This window comes from Lathyrus oleraceus, chromosome 5 (assembly GCF_024323335.1).
Source record: "Lathyrus oleraceus cultivar Zhongwan6 chromosome 5, CAAS_Psat_ZW6_1.0, whole genome shotgun sequence".
Lineage (NCBI taxonomy): Eukaryota > Viridiplantae > Streptophyta > Magnoliopsida > Fabales > Fabaceae > Lathyrus > Lathyrus oleraceus.
Window position 1 is genome coordinate 153,780,433 of NC_066583.1, and position 18,848 is coordinate 153,799,280.

Here is an 18,848-nt window from a genome sequence, read left to right on the forward strand (position 1 = left end):
CAAGACTTTAAAAAATGAAAAAGGATAACAATTTCCCAAGCATGGAGAGAACTTTGGACAATGGACTTAGAGACTCATTAGGACCCTTTGCAAAAGAGACCTTGGACAAATGTGACCTAACATGGAAGAAGCGTGCAAGAATCAAGAAGAATTTGTAATATCAATTGTAATCTTTTGCATGCTTTCTAGTTTAGTACACAATTGCACACACATGGCTTTCTCTTGGGCTACCTGACAATGAGACCTTTTATTTCCGCACTCCCTTGTACTTTACATGTACCCCCTCCCCATTCCGATGTATGCTTTTACTCGCTTTCTTTTATTGCTTGATTCGATACTCCTTAGGCATTAGGAACGTTCACCATTTCGCAACCAATAATCAAACCCTTGATCCAACGTCAAGTGGTCCATTTTTCAAATCAAATTCAATAAACAAACCCTTGATCCAACGTCAAGCGGTCTTTTCTAAGTCAAACTCAAAAATACAATAAATGACGATTAGGATCGTACGTCACGAGCCTTAAGCGATAAAGAAGGGATGAGACTGGAGCTTTCCTACACTCATCCTGAATGCTTCGAACACAAGACGTTCGGCTTGACCGTTTGAGGTATTCACCTTTATCCATAGTCTTTAGTGCGATTCGAAATCAATAACACTTTTCTCAAAAATTAAAAACAATTCAACGCATTCAAACCTTTTGTTTGAGCCTTAGGGCGACACCATCGAAAACCCTTCTTCAAGGTAATAAAATCAACAAAACAAACACAAACAATTTCAAAACCACGAACTACGAACGCTCTGATTTCTCACTTCAACAAGTGGGCATACGTAGGCACAAGGACCCAATCCTTGGCGAGCACACTAATTTAAAATCTACCTCCATCTCCGCATACCTTTGGCAAGTAAACATTCGATAAACAATACACACATAAGCGCAAACATCCTAGATGGTTCCCATGGAATACCATGGATGTGAGGGGTGCTAATACCTTCCCCTCGCATAACCGGCTTCCGAACCTGTTCGTGGTTGCGATGACCATACTTTGGGGTTTTCTCGATATTTTCCCATTCCTTTGGAATAAATAAAAACCGATGGCGACTCTGTATTTTTCGCGTAGCGACATATGGGAATAAGGCATTTACTTCGAGATACTTTATTCTATCTTACTTTACGTTTATTTTTTAGCCAAACATTATTTTGAGCGTTATGTGACCTTTCACATGTACCTATTCATCTGATAGACCAATCAGATAACCTTTAAATGCTCGGATGTCATATGAGTCCCGTTGGAGCTCGTGAAAGACGTTTTATAACAAGACATATGTTGAGCTTTTATGGTCAATCACTACTTGCTTCATGTCACAGTTGTCATATTATACCATGATGGACATGGGGTCGTTGTTATGAGGGGAAATATTGATGGTGTCCTTATTGGAGAAGGTGGTCTTTGATTGAGCCTCCTTCTTTAGGTTTACCTTAAGGTCGATAGGTATGATACTAGTTGTCAAAACCCATCTAACATACTTCACGCAGGAAGAACTGAACTCTCCTCTATCGGAGAAACCTCTGACAATGGTGTTGATAATAATCTTGGAACCTTGTTTTTCCATCCTCTTGGAAAAAGTGGCAAAGACGAGTGTTGAATGATGATGAGTGTGGCCCATGTCAGTTTTATTAGGTGTCATGGTGGAAGCCAGTTGTACTTGTTAAAGTACAATATGTGACAATCCCTTGTATTGTAGGGTTGTCAGAGGTTTTTTGGGTTGTTGTAGTGTTATAGCAAGTTCACGCAGGTAGTGGCAGAGCCAAAACCCTAGTATAGAGGATGCAAAAATAAATAAATTCAAGATCAAATGATTTAATAGTGCAAATAAAAATATTTCAAGGGGTTCAAAATTCTATTTATATAGACATTTAGGTGCATTTAAGTGCAGTTTTAAAAATTCAGGAAGTTCAATTGAACCCCCTAAAATAGGTTGGCTCTGTCCATACACACATTGAAGATGGTGAGTTTGTCTATGGTGTTTTCATATAGAATTGAATGTCCTTCTCAACTTTAGAGTTAAAGTATTTATAAGAATCTATTGTATCTAGATCTTAGGAGCGTGGGGAATTAATGATTATTCCCTTATTCTTCTGGAGAACATGTCTTTCATCTTCGACTACCTTTCATGTCATTATTGAGTGTAAACACATCACCCCACATTTTCTTAGGTGGGCGAGTAATCCAATAAAAGGATGGTCATTCTAGATGACGACACTTTCTTAGGTGGGCGAGTAACCCAATCAAATGATGATCATTTTAGATGACGGGTGTTCGTTATTTTAAATAGGCGAACATTGGAAACAAAGTGGCTATGAGACATGCTTTGGGTTGCTCTTGACAAATATTGCATCACCTACTATGTATTATTTGCAAATATATAAGTACAAAGCTACTTTTGTGCAAATAAATATAATCAAAAAAATTCAGCTTCCTTCGATCCAAATCAAAAATTTCTTGATGAAGTTAATAAGGTAAAAATAGATTTTAACCCTTACTTCTGTTTAAATACTCACCTCTTCCCGGGAACAACTATAGTCTTACTATGAACAACAATATATTAAATTTAAAGAATTTATTTAAATCCTTCCAAATTTCCGCACAATATCATTTTTAAGTTTCCTTTCTTGAAAAAATTTGCAATATGAAAAAGAAAAAGAAAAATCCTCTTCTTCGAGCTGAGAATCATTTTCATTTCTTTCCTTTTCTCCGAAACTTTTACTCAACTAACCCACTTTTTCAAAAAAAAAATCACAAAATAATCCACTTTTCAGATTAATTCTCAAACTACCCCCCTTTGAAGAGGTGGCGCCAAATGAATTGACGTCTACTCTCTAAGTTAAAGAGGTGGCGCCAATTGGATTGGCTAGTGCACTTGGTGTTGTCAATCCAATTGGCGTCCATATGTAAAAAAGGAGAGGAGTCTCCAATTGGTCTGACGCCTTTGTGTATTGCGTAATTTTTTTTAAAAACAATGTATCTTTTAGATAAAAGTCGAAATCGAACCAATTGATATTAATATTAATATGCGTTTACATACGAATACCATAAAGACTAATGTCGTTGACCGGGATGACCTAACCGACATTCGGTACCACATCCCCTAGCTACCCGGACGCGTGATCCTAACCCACGTTGATGATTCACTCCAGGTGTTTGAGGATTTGAGGGTCCAAAAACATCACCACCACCTACAATGAAGCGCTACCGCCATAGCTGAGTTTGTGACCCATGCCAGAGTAGCTGGGATGTGTTTGAGTTATTGGAGGACGACCAAGACGATTGAAGGGAGACATTGGTGTGAATGGTGCGTAGAGGAAATGTTGAAATGATTGTTGTGGTGTTTGGTAGTCATATGGTTGTTGCATCATCCATTGTGTATGCTTCACTTGCCTGGTCAAGATCCATTCAAGACCCACTTGTTCATGGTATATTATAGAGGTTTCTTTGATCTGTTTAACATTCACTTCTTGGCCTTACATGTTCATCGTTTGATTGTCTATGTTCATTGGTTCAAGCCCATTTCTATGGCATCACAACTTCCACCTGTTTATGTTCATTGTTTCAAGCCCATTTCCATTTCCTAGCATTGCATCTGATCATATCCTCATGCTTAGTCCATGCCTAACCTATTTCATTTGGCCAATGTCATTCATGCCATTTGCATTGTCATTGTTGTTTGGTCCATGAATCTTTGATTATGACCTAGTTCATTATACATCTTGGGTCTTGCTAGAGTTTTTGTTTCATGTTTGACATTGTTCATCCAAGTTATGGTCATGTCCATTGATTCATGATTAAGTATTCATCAAGTTTATCACTTAGTTTATTTCATGTTGATTCATGTTATCATATTCATTCATTTCAATATCTTTCATATCCATACAATTCATTTCAAACTGTCAATGCATTCAAATATCAAATATTCTTTCATACAATCACATTCAAAGTTCATACATGTACAAAGACTACAAATTTGACAATTTATAACTGATTACAACAATCAAATAATATTTAAAAGCAATATTTCTAACTGATTACAACAATCAAACTAATATCATTTGGTCCAAACATCACTTCCATAACATCTGTAAGGCATCGAGTCTCTCAATACTTCTAATTTTTGTCTTTAGATATGTTTCCGTCTAACCAACGAACTCGCATCAACGTGGGTTAAGACCACGCGTTTGGGTAGCTAGGGGATGTGATACCGGAGATCGGTTAGGTCATCCCGGTCAACGACATTAGTCTTTCTGATATTCGTATGTAAACACATATTAATATTAATATCAATTAGTCCGATTTCAATTTTTATCTAAAAGATACATTGTTTTTCAAAAAAAATTACGATATACACAGAGGAGCCAGACCAATTGGCGCTCCCTCTCATTTTTTACACATGGACGCCAATTGGATTGGCAACACCAGGTGCACTAGTCAATCCAATTTGCGTCACCTCTTTAACTTAGAGAGCAGACGACTTATGGCGCCACCTCTTTAAAATGGGGTAGTTTGGAAATTAATCTGAAAAAAAGTGAATTATTTTGGGAATGTTTTTAAAAAAATGGGTTAGTTGAGTAAAAAAAAATTCTCCTGCTTTTACCAAAAATAACTCTCAATCTTTTTCCACCAAAACAAGCCGTCTGAAATTCTAGCTGACACTATGGATAATAACTATGCCTACTTTATTCGAAAGAACAAGGAAAAATGATTAAGAATTCAAACGTCCAATTCAATCATATTTGGTGTAAAAGAAATCTTTTGATCTAAACAATACAGAATCAATCGTCCTTCAAAATCTTCCTCCCGGTGAATTGAACATTCTTTTAGGCGCTCTTATCATGTGGAGGAAAAAAGTTATAAACTAATAGGATAAGAATAAGATAATCTACCAAGCAGACAGCAGTAAAATTCACCATTAAAATTCAAACTGAGATTAGCTTGTCAAACATAACCAAACATCTGAAGTTATTAAACTTTACAATGTGTAACTTACAGCTTGCCTTTCCAATGGCTTCACCTGGAGACTAGAGTTCTTTTTTGTAAGGGAGTGGGGTCTATTCTCTCTATGAATTAAGATATAAAGGTCAATGGCTCGATGCTACTTGACGTGAATGGCTCGAGTACAGCTAAGGAGTTAGGCTGTCAACATTGGATTTGATCGTATGGATTTCCAAAAACCCTGCGACCACATTGCTTCAAAGCACAGACAGGCCTGAGGAACCATGTGTGTCGGAAATGACTAGTTACAATTAGTCTATCTAAAACAACTTGACAGGTAAACAAGACCCTACAAAGGTTTTAGATTGGAACTGGAACTGGAACTGGAACTGCAGTTTGGTTTCTCTTCACGTTCTTTCTAGTTTGCTTCTCGAACCACATATACACTCTGGGTATGGATTTTCATAAAAGGACTCTTCAGTCCTGAAACGTGCCCGGCCTTTAACTCCCGGCAATGGACCTTGTCTTTTCCTTGGAGCTCCTTGCCTACACATGATTAAGAAAAATAAGAAAGTTATTTTGACTTGAATAATTTGCAAACTGAAGTCAACAAGAGGTGAAAGGGAAATGACAGATGAAACTAAAGGAAAAAAATACAGACTCAAAGGCAAAAATAAAAAACTGCTATATTACAGAAAAATGTATCGATTCTAACTTCCAACCATCAAGTCATTACATAATATGGTCACAAATGAGGGACTAAAAGAACAGGGAATCTATTGAGCACAAAACTGTGCATTTTTATGGTCAATTCTAAAACATTATGTAACATTATGCAAGAAACTCACCTGTTCTTGTGCATCCGCTGCACCATTTGTGACAGTGCCATTCCTTCTACTAGCCTTCCAGTTTCCAGCTTATCAAAGATTCCAACAAGCCCTTTCCTGGAAATAAAAAGAATAAGAAAATAAAAGAGATAAATTGACTAATCAAAAATGGAAAAAGGCATTTCCTCTTGGTGGTCCAGTTTCTGAACTATAAGAAACTCAAGAAGTATTTCTCGACACAAGCAAATGAAATACAGAATGAGACAGTAGACTATTTCAACTTCCATAGCATATAGAATTCATCATGTCTGAGAGAGACAGACCAGTGGAACCAAACAAATAAGGATTTAGATACTATGCGCAATCAATACGGTTGGAAAGGGAAGAGATGGAGAATACCATCAAATTGTAATGCAACTGAAGTAGACAATTAAAGCTTGAGAAAAGCGGAATGCGATCCTCAGGCAAGCTTGAGAAAAACTTGAATGATCATTTCGGGAGCCACGGGGTCAAAAGAAAGAAAAACAAACCTATATCCCTAGAGGTTGTTCAAAATTTGAATGTATCAACTTCCCAAAGAAAATCTACAATCACAATTTCTTGTATTTAGTACCTGTCTGGGTCAATTGTCTTGCGGTGACCTAAGAACCTGCGGTGCCCCTCAACAGCTCGTGCCATATTTCCTGAATATGATGGAACAAATACATCACTCTCTACAGAGATTATGTAATCAACTGCAGCATTTTGAGATGCATGATTGTTGAAAGCTTTCAGCTCTTCAGGAGTTGCAAGGGATTCCTGTAAACATTTATCAATCACTTAATCAGGCGAACACTGCACCTCACCCAAATAGTATGAGCTACTGAACTACTTTTTTTTTAACAAAGAGCTATTGAACTACTTGCTGACACAGTTAGACAACAGAATAGTTTGCGCACCTTAAAGATTAGATTAGGGAAGCGGGAAGAGAGCTCTGATAGATGAGTATTGCCACCATAGATCTCCCCTGCAGCAATGTATATTGGTGTTGATGGGGGAAACCCAAGAGCTTGAAGGAAAATGCCAACCTCCTTTGGAGTCAGTGGACAAAATCCTCCAATTCTCTGCTCTGTTGAGTTTATCTTTTTTACTTTCCAATAATTAGTAGTCTCCCTAAAATATTTGAAACAAATTTTTCTTTTAAAAAATCAGCAGAATGACTAAGCATACATACTTCAAATGCATGATAGAATGATTAAGCATGCATACAATAACTAATCTAACCTTAAAATTCTCAGCTCTTCAGATTCTGCATCTGTCAGACCATAAGCACAACCAGTAAAAGACAACATATCTTTCTCATATCTCAGATGGAGAGCAATATATCTTTCCCCGCGTGATCTCAGCCGATCCACCAACCTCTGTTTTTTAACCGTCATGTATGCTCAGAACCTATTTTACCAGGAAGCCCCATGTAGACATCTTAAATGCATCAAAAGTGAAGGACATTGTGATCTTGGGATCACATGCATCATTTTCTAGCATGATTTACTAAAATATTGGACTATAACTGGCATGGTTTGAATCTAACATTGCAGCATTCAAAGTATTTAAATAATTCAAATTTGTTAATTAATAACTCTTATACTGTATAATTATAATGAAAGAGATCCAAATGAGACTAGCATATGGTTGCCCCCACAAAATCTTAGATTATGGATATTTAATTTGTCATGCATCCCAGGTGTTCTAAAGAAAGTTCTCTTAAATCAATACTTTCTTATTTGTGCAGTGTTTCCCATAAGAACCATAAAAACTTCATTTTGAAAGATGCTAACAACAATAGTCTGAATCTGATTCATTCTCTTTAAAAGAACGGCCATTTTTCTTGAGGTTTTCCGGTTATTATTTAGGCACAAAATGGAAAGCAGTTCATTTCAATATGTATATTTACATGTTACCTTTTTTATTCTCCCTAAATTGCATCTTTAAAATGCTTCAAAATAATTCAATAAAGAAAAAATACACAAGAATTGAATTGGCCATTTCCTCTTTAATCTCCATCCCAGCATTTTATCCAATACTAAATCCCAATATGATGCACAGATAATAAATATGGCGTATAAAGGAGCCTATAGATAGCATCCGAAAAAAACGTCTAACCTTTCCGAGATTCTCAATAGGAGGAGAAAATCGAAGAGCATGATACATCGCACGGCATCTCAACCTCTGGATGTCTAGAGGAAGATCATTGTTTGCAAGTCGAGAATCTGATTTCGCAACATGTATCACCTGAAAAACCAAATCATTATTCGCTTAAGACATTTGGACTACTAAATATGGAGCAGAAAGACAAATATGAAAATCACTTGCTGAGCAACAACTTAAAAAGCCCCTCCACTGAGAATGGATATTAAGTTTGCACGTGCCCAAAAGCATGTAGTAGCAACACAAATACAACAAAAACAACCACCACCAAGTCTTATCCCACTAAGTGGGGTCGTAGTAGCAACACAAATGTCAGCGAAAAAATCTAACGTGGTCCTCAGTAGCTAAAATGGGTATCTTTAGAAACATGATTGACATTGCATTGCATTAGAAAACAAAGCAATTTAAATACTAGCAAGCGACAATGCTGGTATACACTATACAGCTATTCATCTACCTTTTATTGCCATTGTGGCAATGACAACATTATCACAGGAAAGGATGAGCATTTTATACCCTTCTAATATGATTAAACTTCCCCATATTATTTGACAAATTTTGCAAAATACATCGCTAAATTTTCTTGATGGAGTAAAACTATCTCAACTAAGGTCCAACTGCATGAACTATTGTAATAAACCTGCAATGCCCATATTCGTACTCATGTGAAAATATATTTACGTTTTACATTGAGCTGCCTGCCAGCCTATTACCCATTTCCTGTTCTCTAAGTCTTTGTATTGGCTAATTAAAGGGGTGGATTGGAGCAGAAAGGTGTCTCTCGTGAGCAGTCATACTGCTACTTTCACAAATAGAAATATTCAAGAAAATTGAAGTATTAATTTCACAGGGAGCTATTTAAGATAAAGCAAGCAAAAGTATGTTTAATGATTAGCCAGTTTTAAAATTAAGCCTTCTGCAGAAAATAAGAACCAACAAAAGTTGCTCATCATAGAGGAAAAACTTGAGTACCTGATACTCATTCCATAACTTTGTCATCTCTTCATAGTAACCAACTCCAGCCCAGGAAGTGAAGTGTTTCCTAGCCCGGGGGGCTGCTTCCAAATTCTTGGGAAGTTCCTGAACAATCCTGATATCTCCTTTCAGGGATTCAATGAAATGAAACTCATCGAATATGTCTGAGAATACACTGTACACATGCCCAATAAAGAAGATAACATTGGAAAAGGAAAAGATATGCATCTAAGGAGGCAAGTGATGATGAATTAGAGTATGGCTAGAAATACCTCGAGTCTTGCCAGAATGAACGTTTATCCAATTGAGGGATGACTAAAGTTGCATTCATTATATGTGCCACAGCTACCATGTCTGCTATCTATAGCAAAAAGGATTGATCACTCAGGTACAAAAGGAAAAAAATATATATATAAAAAGTTTAAGTAGAACAGAAGTTAGCTTCACACATAGTCGCTCTCTCACTCACAATCCTAAGGAAGATGACATCAATGCAAACCAAAATCTGTAGGGATGAAACAATACTCAATCCGCATTTCAGCATATACAATGTATTATGGTTAACATATGCAGTAAACTACTGAAGTTTTGCATAGATGGAGAGAAAAGGTTATCATGTTCATAGCTGCCAGAAGCAAGACAATGGGGGAAATGGCAAGAAAATGAATATTGAATTCCTATAATTTGATGCCCAACGAATAAACCAAAGACCTATTTGGATGCAAGAAAGTTGAAATAGTAACACTTAACAATATATATTATCATGTAATTGAATCAGAGTATATGACTGTGCTGTGCATACAATTACAGACACAAGAGCATGAAATTAAATTTTGAATAAGAGTTAGAGCTAATAAGACATTGCGAGAAAGGGAGAAAGCTATGAAGCCCGGACTCGGACACGAACACGACACGGACACGAGGACCCCGCTAATGTAAAAATCATAGGACACGGACAAAGCTATATGTATTTTATATAGTAATATAATAATGTTATCTATGAGCAAAATTTGTAAAGAGTTTAAAATGGGAAGTAAAATTTATGTTTATTTAAGATAAAATAATAAATAAAAAATTCAACACTTTCAAACAAATTTCAAACATGATAATTGATATTCATAGATACCTTATGAAAACCGAAACAATGGTGTGCAAAGATAAAAATAACCAGAGAAGATAAAAGAGTTTTGTGGAGACAAAAGCAGTGAAATATAAAAAAAGAAGGAATCCTAATTGTATTGTTTTTATAATAAAGAAGTGGAATATGAAAGCTAAAAACTTATTTATTTTGAAAATTTTTGAGTAGGACTTCTTTTTTTAACAAAAAATTCTGTAATTTTTTGAATTGGGCCGTGTCCTTTATTTGAAATAAGGTGTCGTATCCGTGTCCGCAACAATTAAATTTATTTTTTCGTTGGACACTTCAAAAACGTGTCTGATACGTGTCGTACGCGTGTCGGTATCCGACACGTGTCCGACACACTATGTGAATGGTGTGTCGGAGCTTCATAGGGAGAAAGAAACTACTTACACCAGTTCGCATTTGATTTAGTCCACCATTACTTCTAACAGACATGTAGCGATCAAATTGTTGGACACCTGATGTAATAAAAATTCATTAAGAAGAGTAGGGCGAGGGACAAAGATCACTAGAAAATGATAACAAAACTATGCTATGATTGACAAACAAATATTTACAGACGTTGTTTTAATGGCTGAAACACAAAAACATTGAATACAAGGAGTAAAAGTAGGTGATATAAGAAAATTCAACAAGAAGTTATTGTATGAAGGAACTAGGAACCTTTATACTTAGCAGTTGGCTTGACGCAGGGGTGAAAGCCATGACTATAAGGAGAATCCCAGAGCTGTTCGTTGTACTTGTACCGAGGCGAATCCGGCACCTGTAGCAAATGCTGCGGTTATTGAGAGTAAACAAAGGAAAAACCAAAACGCCATGTGAAACATAGATTTGTAGAGTGCTAAGCTAACTAATATAGCTAAAACCAACAAGTTATTTTTGTTACTGATACAGTTCAAACAACGGAGTCTCCACTCTCCACAAACTATCACATCCATTTTTCGCCTGTGATACTTTTTCAATAATCAAAACTGTTAAACGCTTATGTGCGCAGAAATTCCCTCGCTCATTACATTACACAGAGAAATTAAATCAGTTAATAGAATTTCAATAATCACGTCTAACTACACAAAATAAGCATCAGATTTGGATCTCTAACCGTATAATGAATCGCATCAAAAGATCGATAAAGAAACACGTGAATTCGTTCCGGATCCCTAATATTCGATTCGACAAGAACAACTGGAAGAAGAATAAAGGATGAATTGCGGCGGTGTGCGTACCTTGTGAGATCGAGATTGATGAGAAAATGGATCATGCGATTGATCTTCATCGGCTATGAAGGTCCTTACATAGATGAAGAAGATGGAGACGGAGAACGCGAATGTGAAAATGGTGTAGAAAGTGATGATCCTGAGAGATAGTTTTCTGGTATGGAATCTAGCCATCATGCCTCTGTTTACCATCTCTACTCTATTATGCTTCGATTCTTTGTTATTCACACTGCGATACTGATGATAAACCCGTTTATGCATACGTTTGCTATGCACTAAATGAGCACATCTTTTAACCATATTATTATGCGTCACTAATCTTCTTCCCATGATTTATCTCTAGTGAGGAATTTACATCGAAACCTTTTTTTAATAGTATTCCTATCGTGTGTATATACACGAAATAGAAACATGTTGAATATTGAATGTGGGTAAATTAAGCAAAAAGAAAAATTATTTCAAAAAATGTAAACCCTATCTAAATAAGAAAAGAATGTGGTGCTTTGAGAACTACCGTCTTCGTTACTTTTCATATTTATTAAGAAAGATAATGATTGCTATATAAAATGAGAAATTATAAATATTTTTATAAAATTGTATTTCATTAATGACATGGAGATTATATAATTGAAAGAAGAGATAATAATAAATTTTTAAGGGTATAATGAAAAATAACATTAATTATTTATTGATAATGTAGAATGATTTATATTATGGTACAAATTTTCTTTTCAGAATGACTTATAATAAAAAAAAACTAAGGGAGTATAAATGATTGGTGAAATTATGAAGAAATGCTTTGTTGTTGTGGATTTGCAATTTCGATTCATTGGAAAGGAGACTGACTTGAAGTTGTTATGCCTACTAAGATTTACCCTGATTTATATTTTGTTGCTTGTGAATTTAGTTTTTTAGTTTGTTTGTGGTATTTGAGTCTCCTCACATATTTGAACATTCTAGAGTTATGTGATAAATTGTTTTTACGCATGGATAAATAAAACTATTTGGTTAAAGTCGACCCAATACAGATCTAGTTAATTAGTCAGAGGTTTGGATCAAGAAACACATGAAAGCATGATTCAAATAATATCAAGTCTCGATTAAATAAACACTTCATTTTTCTTAAAATTTGAACTTTTTGAAGTGTGATTCGAATAAGAGAATTGGTTGACTCGAATAAAAAATTTAGTGTGAAAATCAGAAATTGATTTTGTATTTTTTAATCTAACCATAAAAATGTCTGACCCAAATCAAAAATTGAATCTGAAAAATATGATTTTGCCTTTTTACTTCTCATTTGAATCATAGAAAAGACTGACTCAAATCATGGATTTATATGGCTCAAATCATGAAATAATATTATTAGAATCACATGTGCAATTTTCTGAGTTTTTAAGTGTTGACTCAAATCATTCACTCACTCGACTCTAACCATACGATTTCCTCTTAATCAAATCAAATGGATATTTTTTCTCATTTTTGTGCATTATCTCCAACACATATATAAATCATTTTTTCTAAATCCCTCATTTTGAGTTTTTGTTTTGAGATTGCATATGAAATTTCACTTCATCTTCAAACTCTAGCTTCTATCATTGTCGTTTGGTTCAAGTTCTCAACATAGGGTGTGAGATATATGTGAGGAAGTTCGTTTGGTTTTAACATTTTGTGAAGGTTTAAAGATTTCAGGTTGGTCGTTCTTGTGTGGTTGTGGCTGAGATTGACAATATAACAATGGAAAAAGAATGAGTTTCTTTTCTCTAAGATTGATTTGGTAGAACTATGTGGAAGTTATTACATACGATGGTGGAGATTTTATTGTCTTCATACATATCAAGGTTCAGACAAGGAAGCATTATGACTTAGAAGAAGTTGTTGCATAACAGACGCTTAAAGTAGAATTTTTGAATATGGAAGCTAAAAGTCAAGATCGAGTGAAGATCTTGCAAAGATTAGTTTCAGATGTTATATACATTTGTTGAGAATATTTTGTACTCATTAAAATATACAAGGTGTGTGTGTTCCCCCTACAAGGACATGGAGACTCATAGGCTATAGTAGGTATATTACAAGTTTAGGGTGAGGGCTAACTCACGACTGCGAATAGCCCTATACGATGGTTTTTTAGGATGTTTGAGGAACCAACTCATGTGAGGTGGGAGACTTTGTTGGTGGTCGGCGCTGATGGGTTGCAGGCGGGCGATTAGATTGACGGTGTTAGGGCTACTAGGAGCGAAGTGTTCTCTAAGTAATGGTAAATGCGTATGACGTAAGAGTCCCCTATATTACCTTGAGGGATATTGTATTTATAGGGGTTACCGATACCTAGGGTTTTCTTAGGAAATATCATCGCCTCCTAGTCAAAAGGTGGACAGTTGAATCCTTATTCCCAAGAGAAATGTGAATTAGTAACGACTATGACTTTCTCTTTATCTAAGACACGTCTTATCTCACGTTTTTCCTCTTTAGGGGTGAGGAAAATTTAAGGGCGAGGCGACACCTCCCTTTAGGCAACCTCACATCGTTGTCTTTTCCTAGGACGGTCCCAAGTTGTCGCCCTATGCCAGATTATTTGAAATTATAACACTACACAGTCCCTCATGCATGAGCTCTTCGACAGGGTGCGAAGCGTTTTTTTTACATATGGCTAATGGGAGTATCTCAAGGACTGACGTTTTCCTTTATGAGGTTCTAGTTAACCTTTAGAAATCCATGTCTTTACAGACTTACTAATATGAAACTTGGTCGATGGGGCACTAAGTCTTTTAGATGAGGCGCTCTTAGTCAATTTTTGAAGAACCTAAGTTCCTAAAAAGTTATATCGGGTACCCCGGATGGCGCGACGCTGAGTCCCTCAAGCGGAGTGTTTAGCCTTTCAGGTGGGACTTCAATCGAGTCATCTAGAAAGACTTGACACCAAGTCTCCAGGGCTTGATATAGGTCGCGTCCCCTAGGGGTAAAAAAATCTATATTTAATTATCTTCCATTGCGAGAAGATGAAGATCAACCATCATTATCTTCTCCGATTAAATATAATTAAATAGGGACAATTGTAGTATCCTAAATTTTGTTCACCTCTTTACTATTATAGGGGATGTAGTTGCAATTTATATTGAATAAATGAGATAGCCCAATTGATAGTGAAATGAGTGTAAGGAAGTATAAGTGTGAGGTCTTGGGTTCAAGTCCCAACTTTCCCTCTTTTTTTTCTCTTTTATTTGTTTTTACTTTTATTTCTATTCTTATTTGCAAAAAATTAAAAAAAATGCTTTTTTAATTTTCTTATAAATAATTTTCATTTCATTTAATATGTATTTTTTAAAAATAATTAATTTTCAGTTTTTTCACTTTTTATTCAAAAAATGTCCAAAAAAAAGTATAAAAATATTATCTTGTTATAAATGCATTTTTATTTAGACTTAATTAGGTTAATTCTATTTAATTCTACTTTAATTTAGTTTTTAGTTAATATGATTTTATTTGATTGTTACTTAATATCTAAAACCCAAAAATATTTTTTTATTATATAAATTTAATTTTATCTTGATAAAGAAACGAACTCGATCACATTTTTGCACAATATTTAATGTGCAAATAATACACAATTTGATTTCTTTTAATCCCAATTAATTCGGTTGCCTCTTTTATTAACCTAATTTCTTAATATAAATAGAGACCCAATTATATATATTTTTTAAATGATTATACATACAACACCTCTAATACTCACTCTCAACTAATCATTACACAATTTTCACAAATTTTTTAAGAAAAAAAGCTACACAAAATTTAGGGCAAACCCTTATTTTACCCTTGAGTCAACACAATTACACTGACAAGAAAATGAGTTCAGAAAAATCAATCCAAAAAGTCTTTCTCTAGCTCACGTGTGTTTGACTCAAACTCTTTCCCTCACACCATAAACCATAGCCATTCACATTCACAACTTATCAAACCTTTTTCTTCCTCATCATACTCATCACTAACCTTTAATTCAAACATCACGAAATTCCATCCTCATATTCCCTCACTTTAACAGCAAGACCATAACCTTGATCCATTAACAACAAAGCCATAGAAAAGAGAAAAAGAACGAAGCAAGTTATATTGACAAAAATAAAACTTGATCTTCATGAAATGATCATTTTCTTCTACATATAAACCACCACATAACCAAGCATCACAAAGCATCAACAATCAGTTTCAAAACAACAAGCAAAATAGTCATAAACAAAAAGTCACAAATCAAAGCAAAAGAAGAAGGAAAATGGAAGCAATCTCTCAACCGAAAAATGCCCACCTTCATATCTTTCCTTGGACACACGGTTGCAATCAGATTTAATCGTCACTGCGCGTAATCGCCACTCCACCACATGCTCCACCAATTGAACAATAACAACTGACATCGTGAAACTGCACAGGGACGCAACTTCATGAACGTCACTCCTCCGTTGTTCGCGGATCCACTGCATCTCCACACGAATACTGTTGGAAATAAACCCTTTTTTATGTTTAGGAAAAGTGTGTGGGAATATTAGAGGCTTGAATAGAAACTTGGTAGGTAGGAGAATTATTTATGGAAGAGAGAACTTTATATTTTTGCTTGATACGAGAGTGTATGATTACATCTCTATTTATAGTACTCTAAGGAGAACTCTAGACACACTAATTATAGAGAGTTCTCAACTCTATACACTCAAAGAGTATTCTAGAAAATATTACAATCTTAAGAAATATCTAGACACTCCAAATACAAGACTTTTCTAGAAATATTATCCAAAATAAACTAAGCCCAAATAACAAAGCCCAAAAATCAAATAATAAGATTAGGCCTAAATCAAGTTTAGTATTTCAACATCCCCCCTTAAACTTGATTTGTGACTCCAAGCATATTCCTTAGCTTCACGAAAATTTCCAACTTGAGTGACTTGGTGAAAATGTCGGTAGCTTGATCTCTAGACATCATAAACTTCAACTTTACCTTGTACACCCATCTTATTCTGATTTCATTATGTCCTCGTGGAAGTGTAATAAGTTCCCATATATCATTCTTCATAATTGACTTGATTTCTTCTTCCATGGCGTCTCTCCACTTTACGTTTTCAACTGCTTTTTGATAGCTTAGAGGCTCGCAATCACCCAAAAGACAAAAGAGGTTAATGTCGTTTATGTTTTCGGTTACCTCATAAAGCTCTTTAATACTCCTTATTTGTGGTGTCCTCTCACTTGAGCTTGTTTCATCCAACCCTGGTGTCGGTGAGGCCAATGGTGTAATATTTTCCTCTATTATTGGTTGTTCCATTTCGTCTTTTTTAAAGTAAGGAAGAAAATTGTAACTGTCTTCTTGAACACTCCAATCCCAACAATCTTCTTCTTCGAACTCCATGTCACGACTTATGACGATTTTTCCACTATTTGGATTATAAAGCTTGTACCCTTTGGAGCTTGAGTCATAACCGACGAATACATACTTCTCACTTTTATCATCGAGTTTTGTTCTCCTTTCATCAAGAACACGAGTATAGGAAATGCTTCCAAACACTTTTAGGTGAGAGATCCCAAGCTTCCTTCCACTTCATGTTTCTTGTGGTGTCTTCTCATGCACGCTTCTTATTGGGGAACAGTTTGTCAGATAAGCTGCACATGCCACTGCTTCGGCCCAAAACTCTCTCGGCATCTTCTTGCTCTTAAGCATGCTTCGTACCATGTTAATTATGGTCCCATTCTTTCTCTCTGCTACTCCATTTTGTTGTGGTGATCTTGGCACTGTTAGTGGGCGGCAGATTCCATGATCCTCACAATATTTGTGGAACTAATTTGAAATGAACTCTCCTCCTCAGTCAGATCTCATGGCCTTAATGGAAAGACCACTTTCTTTCTCCACAAGGGCTTTGAACTTCTTAAAGTTTTCAAACACTTATGACTTCTCCTTTAAGAAATAAACCCATGTTTTTCTAGAATAATCATCAATAAATAGGAGAAAGTATTTACTCTTACCAAAAGAGTTTGGATTGATTGGTCCACAAACATCGGTGTGTATGAGTTATAGTGGTTTTGTCGCTCTTGAAGTTGATTCCTTTGGAAAGCTTTTCCGGAATTTCTTCCCAACTAGACATCCTTCACATAGTTGGTATGGGTGGTTTATACTAGGCAAGCCTCTCACCATCTCCTTCTTTGACAAACATTTTAGACTGTCGAAGTTGAGATGTTCGAATCGTAGATGCCATAATCACAAAGAGTCGATATAGCAAGGCTTGAGACACTTTGCAACATCATTTTGAATGTTCAAGAGGAACATCCTATTCTTTGACATAGGCACCTTAGCAATCAAGTTATGTCTACAATATCTTAAGAATAGACTATGTTCTTTCAAGTGGATGTCATAGCCTTTCTCTAATAATTGTCCCAAGCTCAAAATATTATTCTTCATGTTAGGAACATAATAAACATTGGATATGAATTGATGACTCCCATTCTTTAAGCGTATAAGAATTTTACCTTTGCCTTTGACCGGTATCTTTGAGTCATCTCCAAATGAGACATTGCCAGTTGTCGCTTCATTAATCTCTACGAACATGCTTCGATCGCTGTACATGTGATTGCTTACGCCGGTGTCGAGGTACCATTTGTTTATTTTCTCTTCAACTTGGTTTTGGCACGCGAGCAAAAAAGTTTCTTCTTCTCCGCCTTTTTCTTCTACAAAGTTAACTTTCTCCACAACTAGATGCATAATGACCGATCTTGTTGTAGTTGAAGCACTTGATTTGTGATTTGTCACACTTTGACCATGAATTTCCTCTTCCACAACCTCTTGTTGCTTCTGGATTCCAACTTCTTTCTCCATTGTTAGAGTAGTTGTTGTAATTGCCTCTTCCTTCTCCTCCACGTCCTCATCCACGCCCACAATCTTGGCCACGACCTCGTCCTCTTTGATTCTTGTAATTCGCATAATTTGCTTCCTTTATGTTGAGTTGTAGTAGATACTCCATAGCCTCCTTTTGTTTAATTTTTCTCTTTTGTTTTTCTTCGTATGCTTGTAAGGAACCCATGAGTTGCTCAATAATCATGGTCTTTAAATCCTTGTTTTCTTCAATGTTGGTAACAATGAAGTCAAAACTTGGATTTAAAGTGCGAAGTATTTTCTCCACGACTTTCACCTCATCTACATCTTCGCCATTTCTTTTAAGTTGATTGACTACGGCCAATACTCGAGAAAAATAATCAGAAATTGACTCGGACTCTTCCATAAATAAACATTCAAAATCACCTCTAAGAGTTTGAAGACGAATCTTTTTCACCTGTTCCACTCCTTTGTTGCAAGTTTGAATTTTGTCCCATGCTTCTTTGGCCGTCGTTACGTTGGAGATCTTCTCAAATGTATCTTCATCCACCGATTGATAAATGAGGAAGAAAGCTTTCTTGTCTCTCTTTCTTGACTCCCTCAATGTTTCCTTTACACCTTGGCTTAACGAGGCTTCATCTTGCTCATTGAAGTCTTTCTCAATGATATCCTACACA

General features: G+C 35.7%; 1 protein-coding gene across 1 annotated transcript; it reads right to left on the minus strand.

The window, feature by feature from the left end:
- Positions 1-4,956: 4,956 nt before the first annotated feature.
- Positions 4,957-11,739, minus strand: LOC127079535 (O-fucosyltransferase 38). The gene is made up of 11 exons (XM_051019923.1): positions 11,340-11,739; positions 10,780-10,879; positions 10,507-10,574; positions 9,248-9,336; positions 8,973-9,150; positions 7,956-8,084; positions 7,077-7,213; positions 6,752-6,965; positions 6,427-6,611; positions 5,835-5,930; positions 4,957-5,532 (listed from the first exon to the last, which is right to left on the minus strand). The coding sequence occupies exons 1-11, from the start codon at positions 11,658-11,660 to the stop codon at positions 5,394-5,396; spliced, it is 1,656 nt and encodes a 551-aa protein (XP_050875880.1). The 5' UTR covers positions 11,661-11,739; the 3' UTR covers positions 4,957-5,393.
- Positions 11,740-18,848: the final 7,109 nt, after the last annotated feature.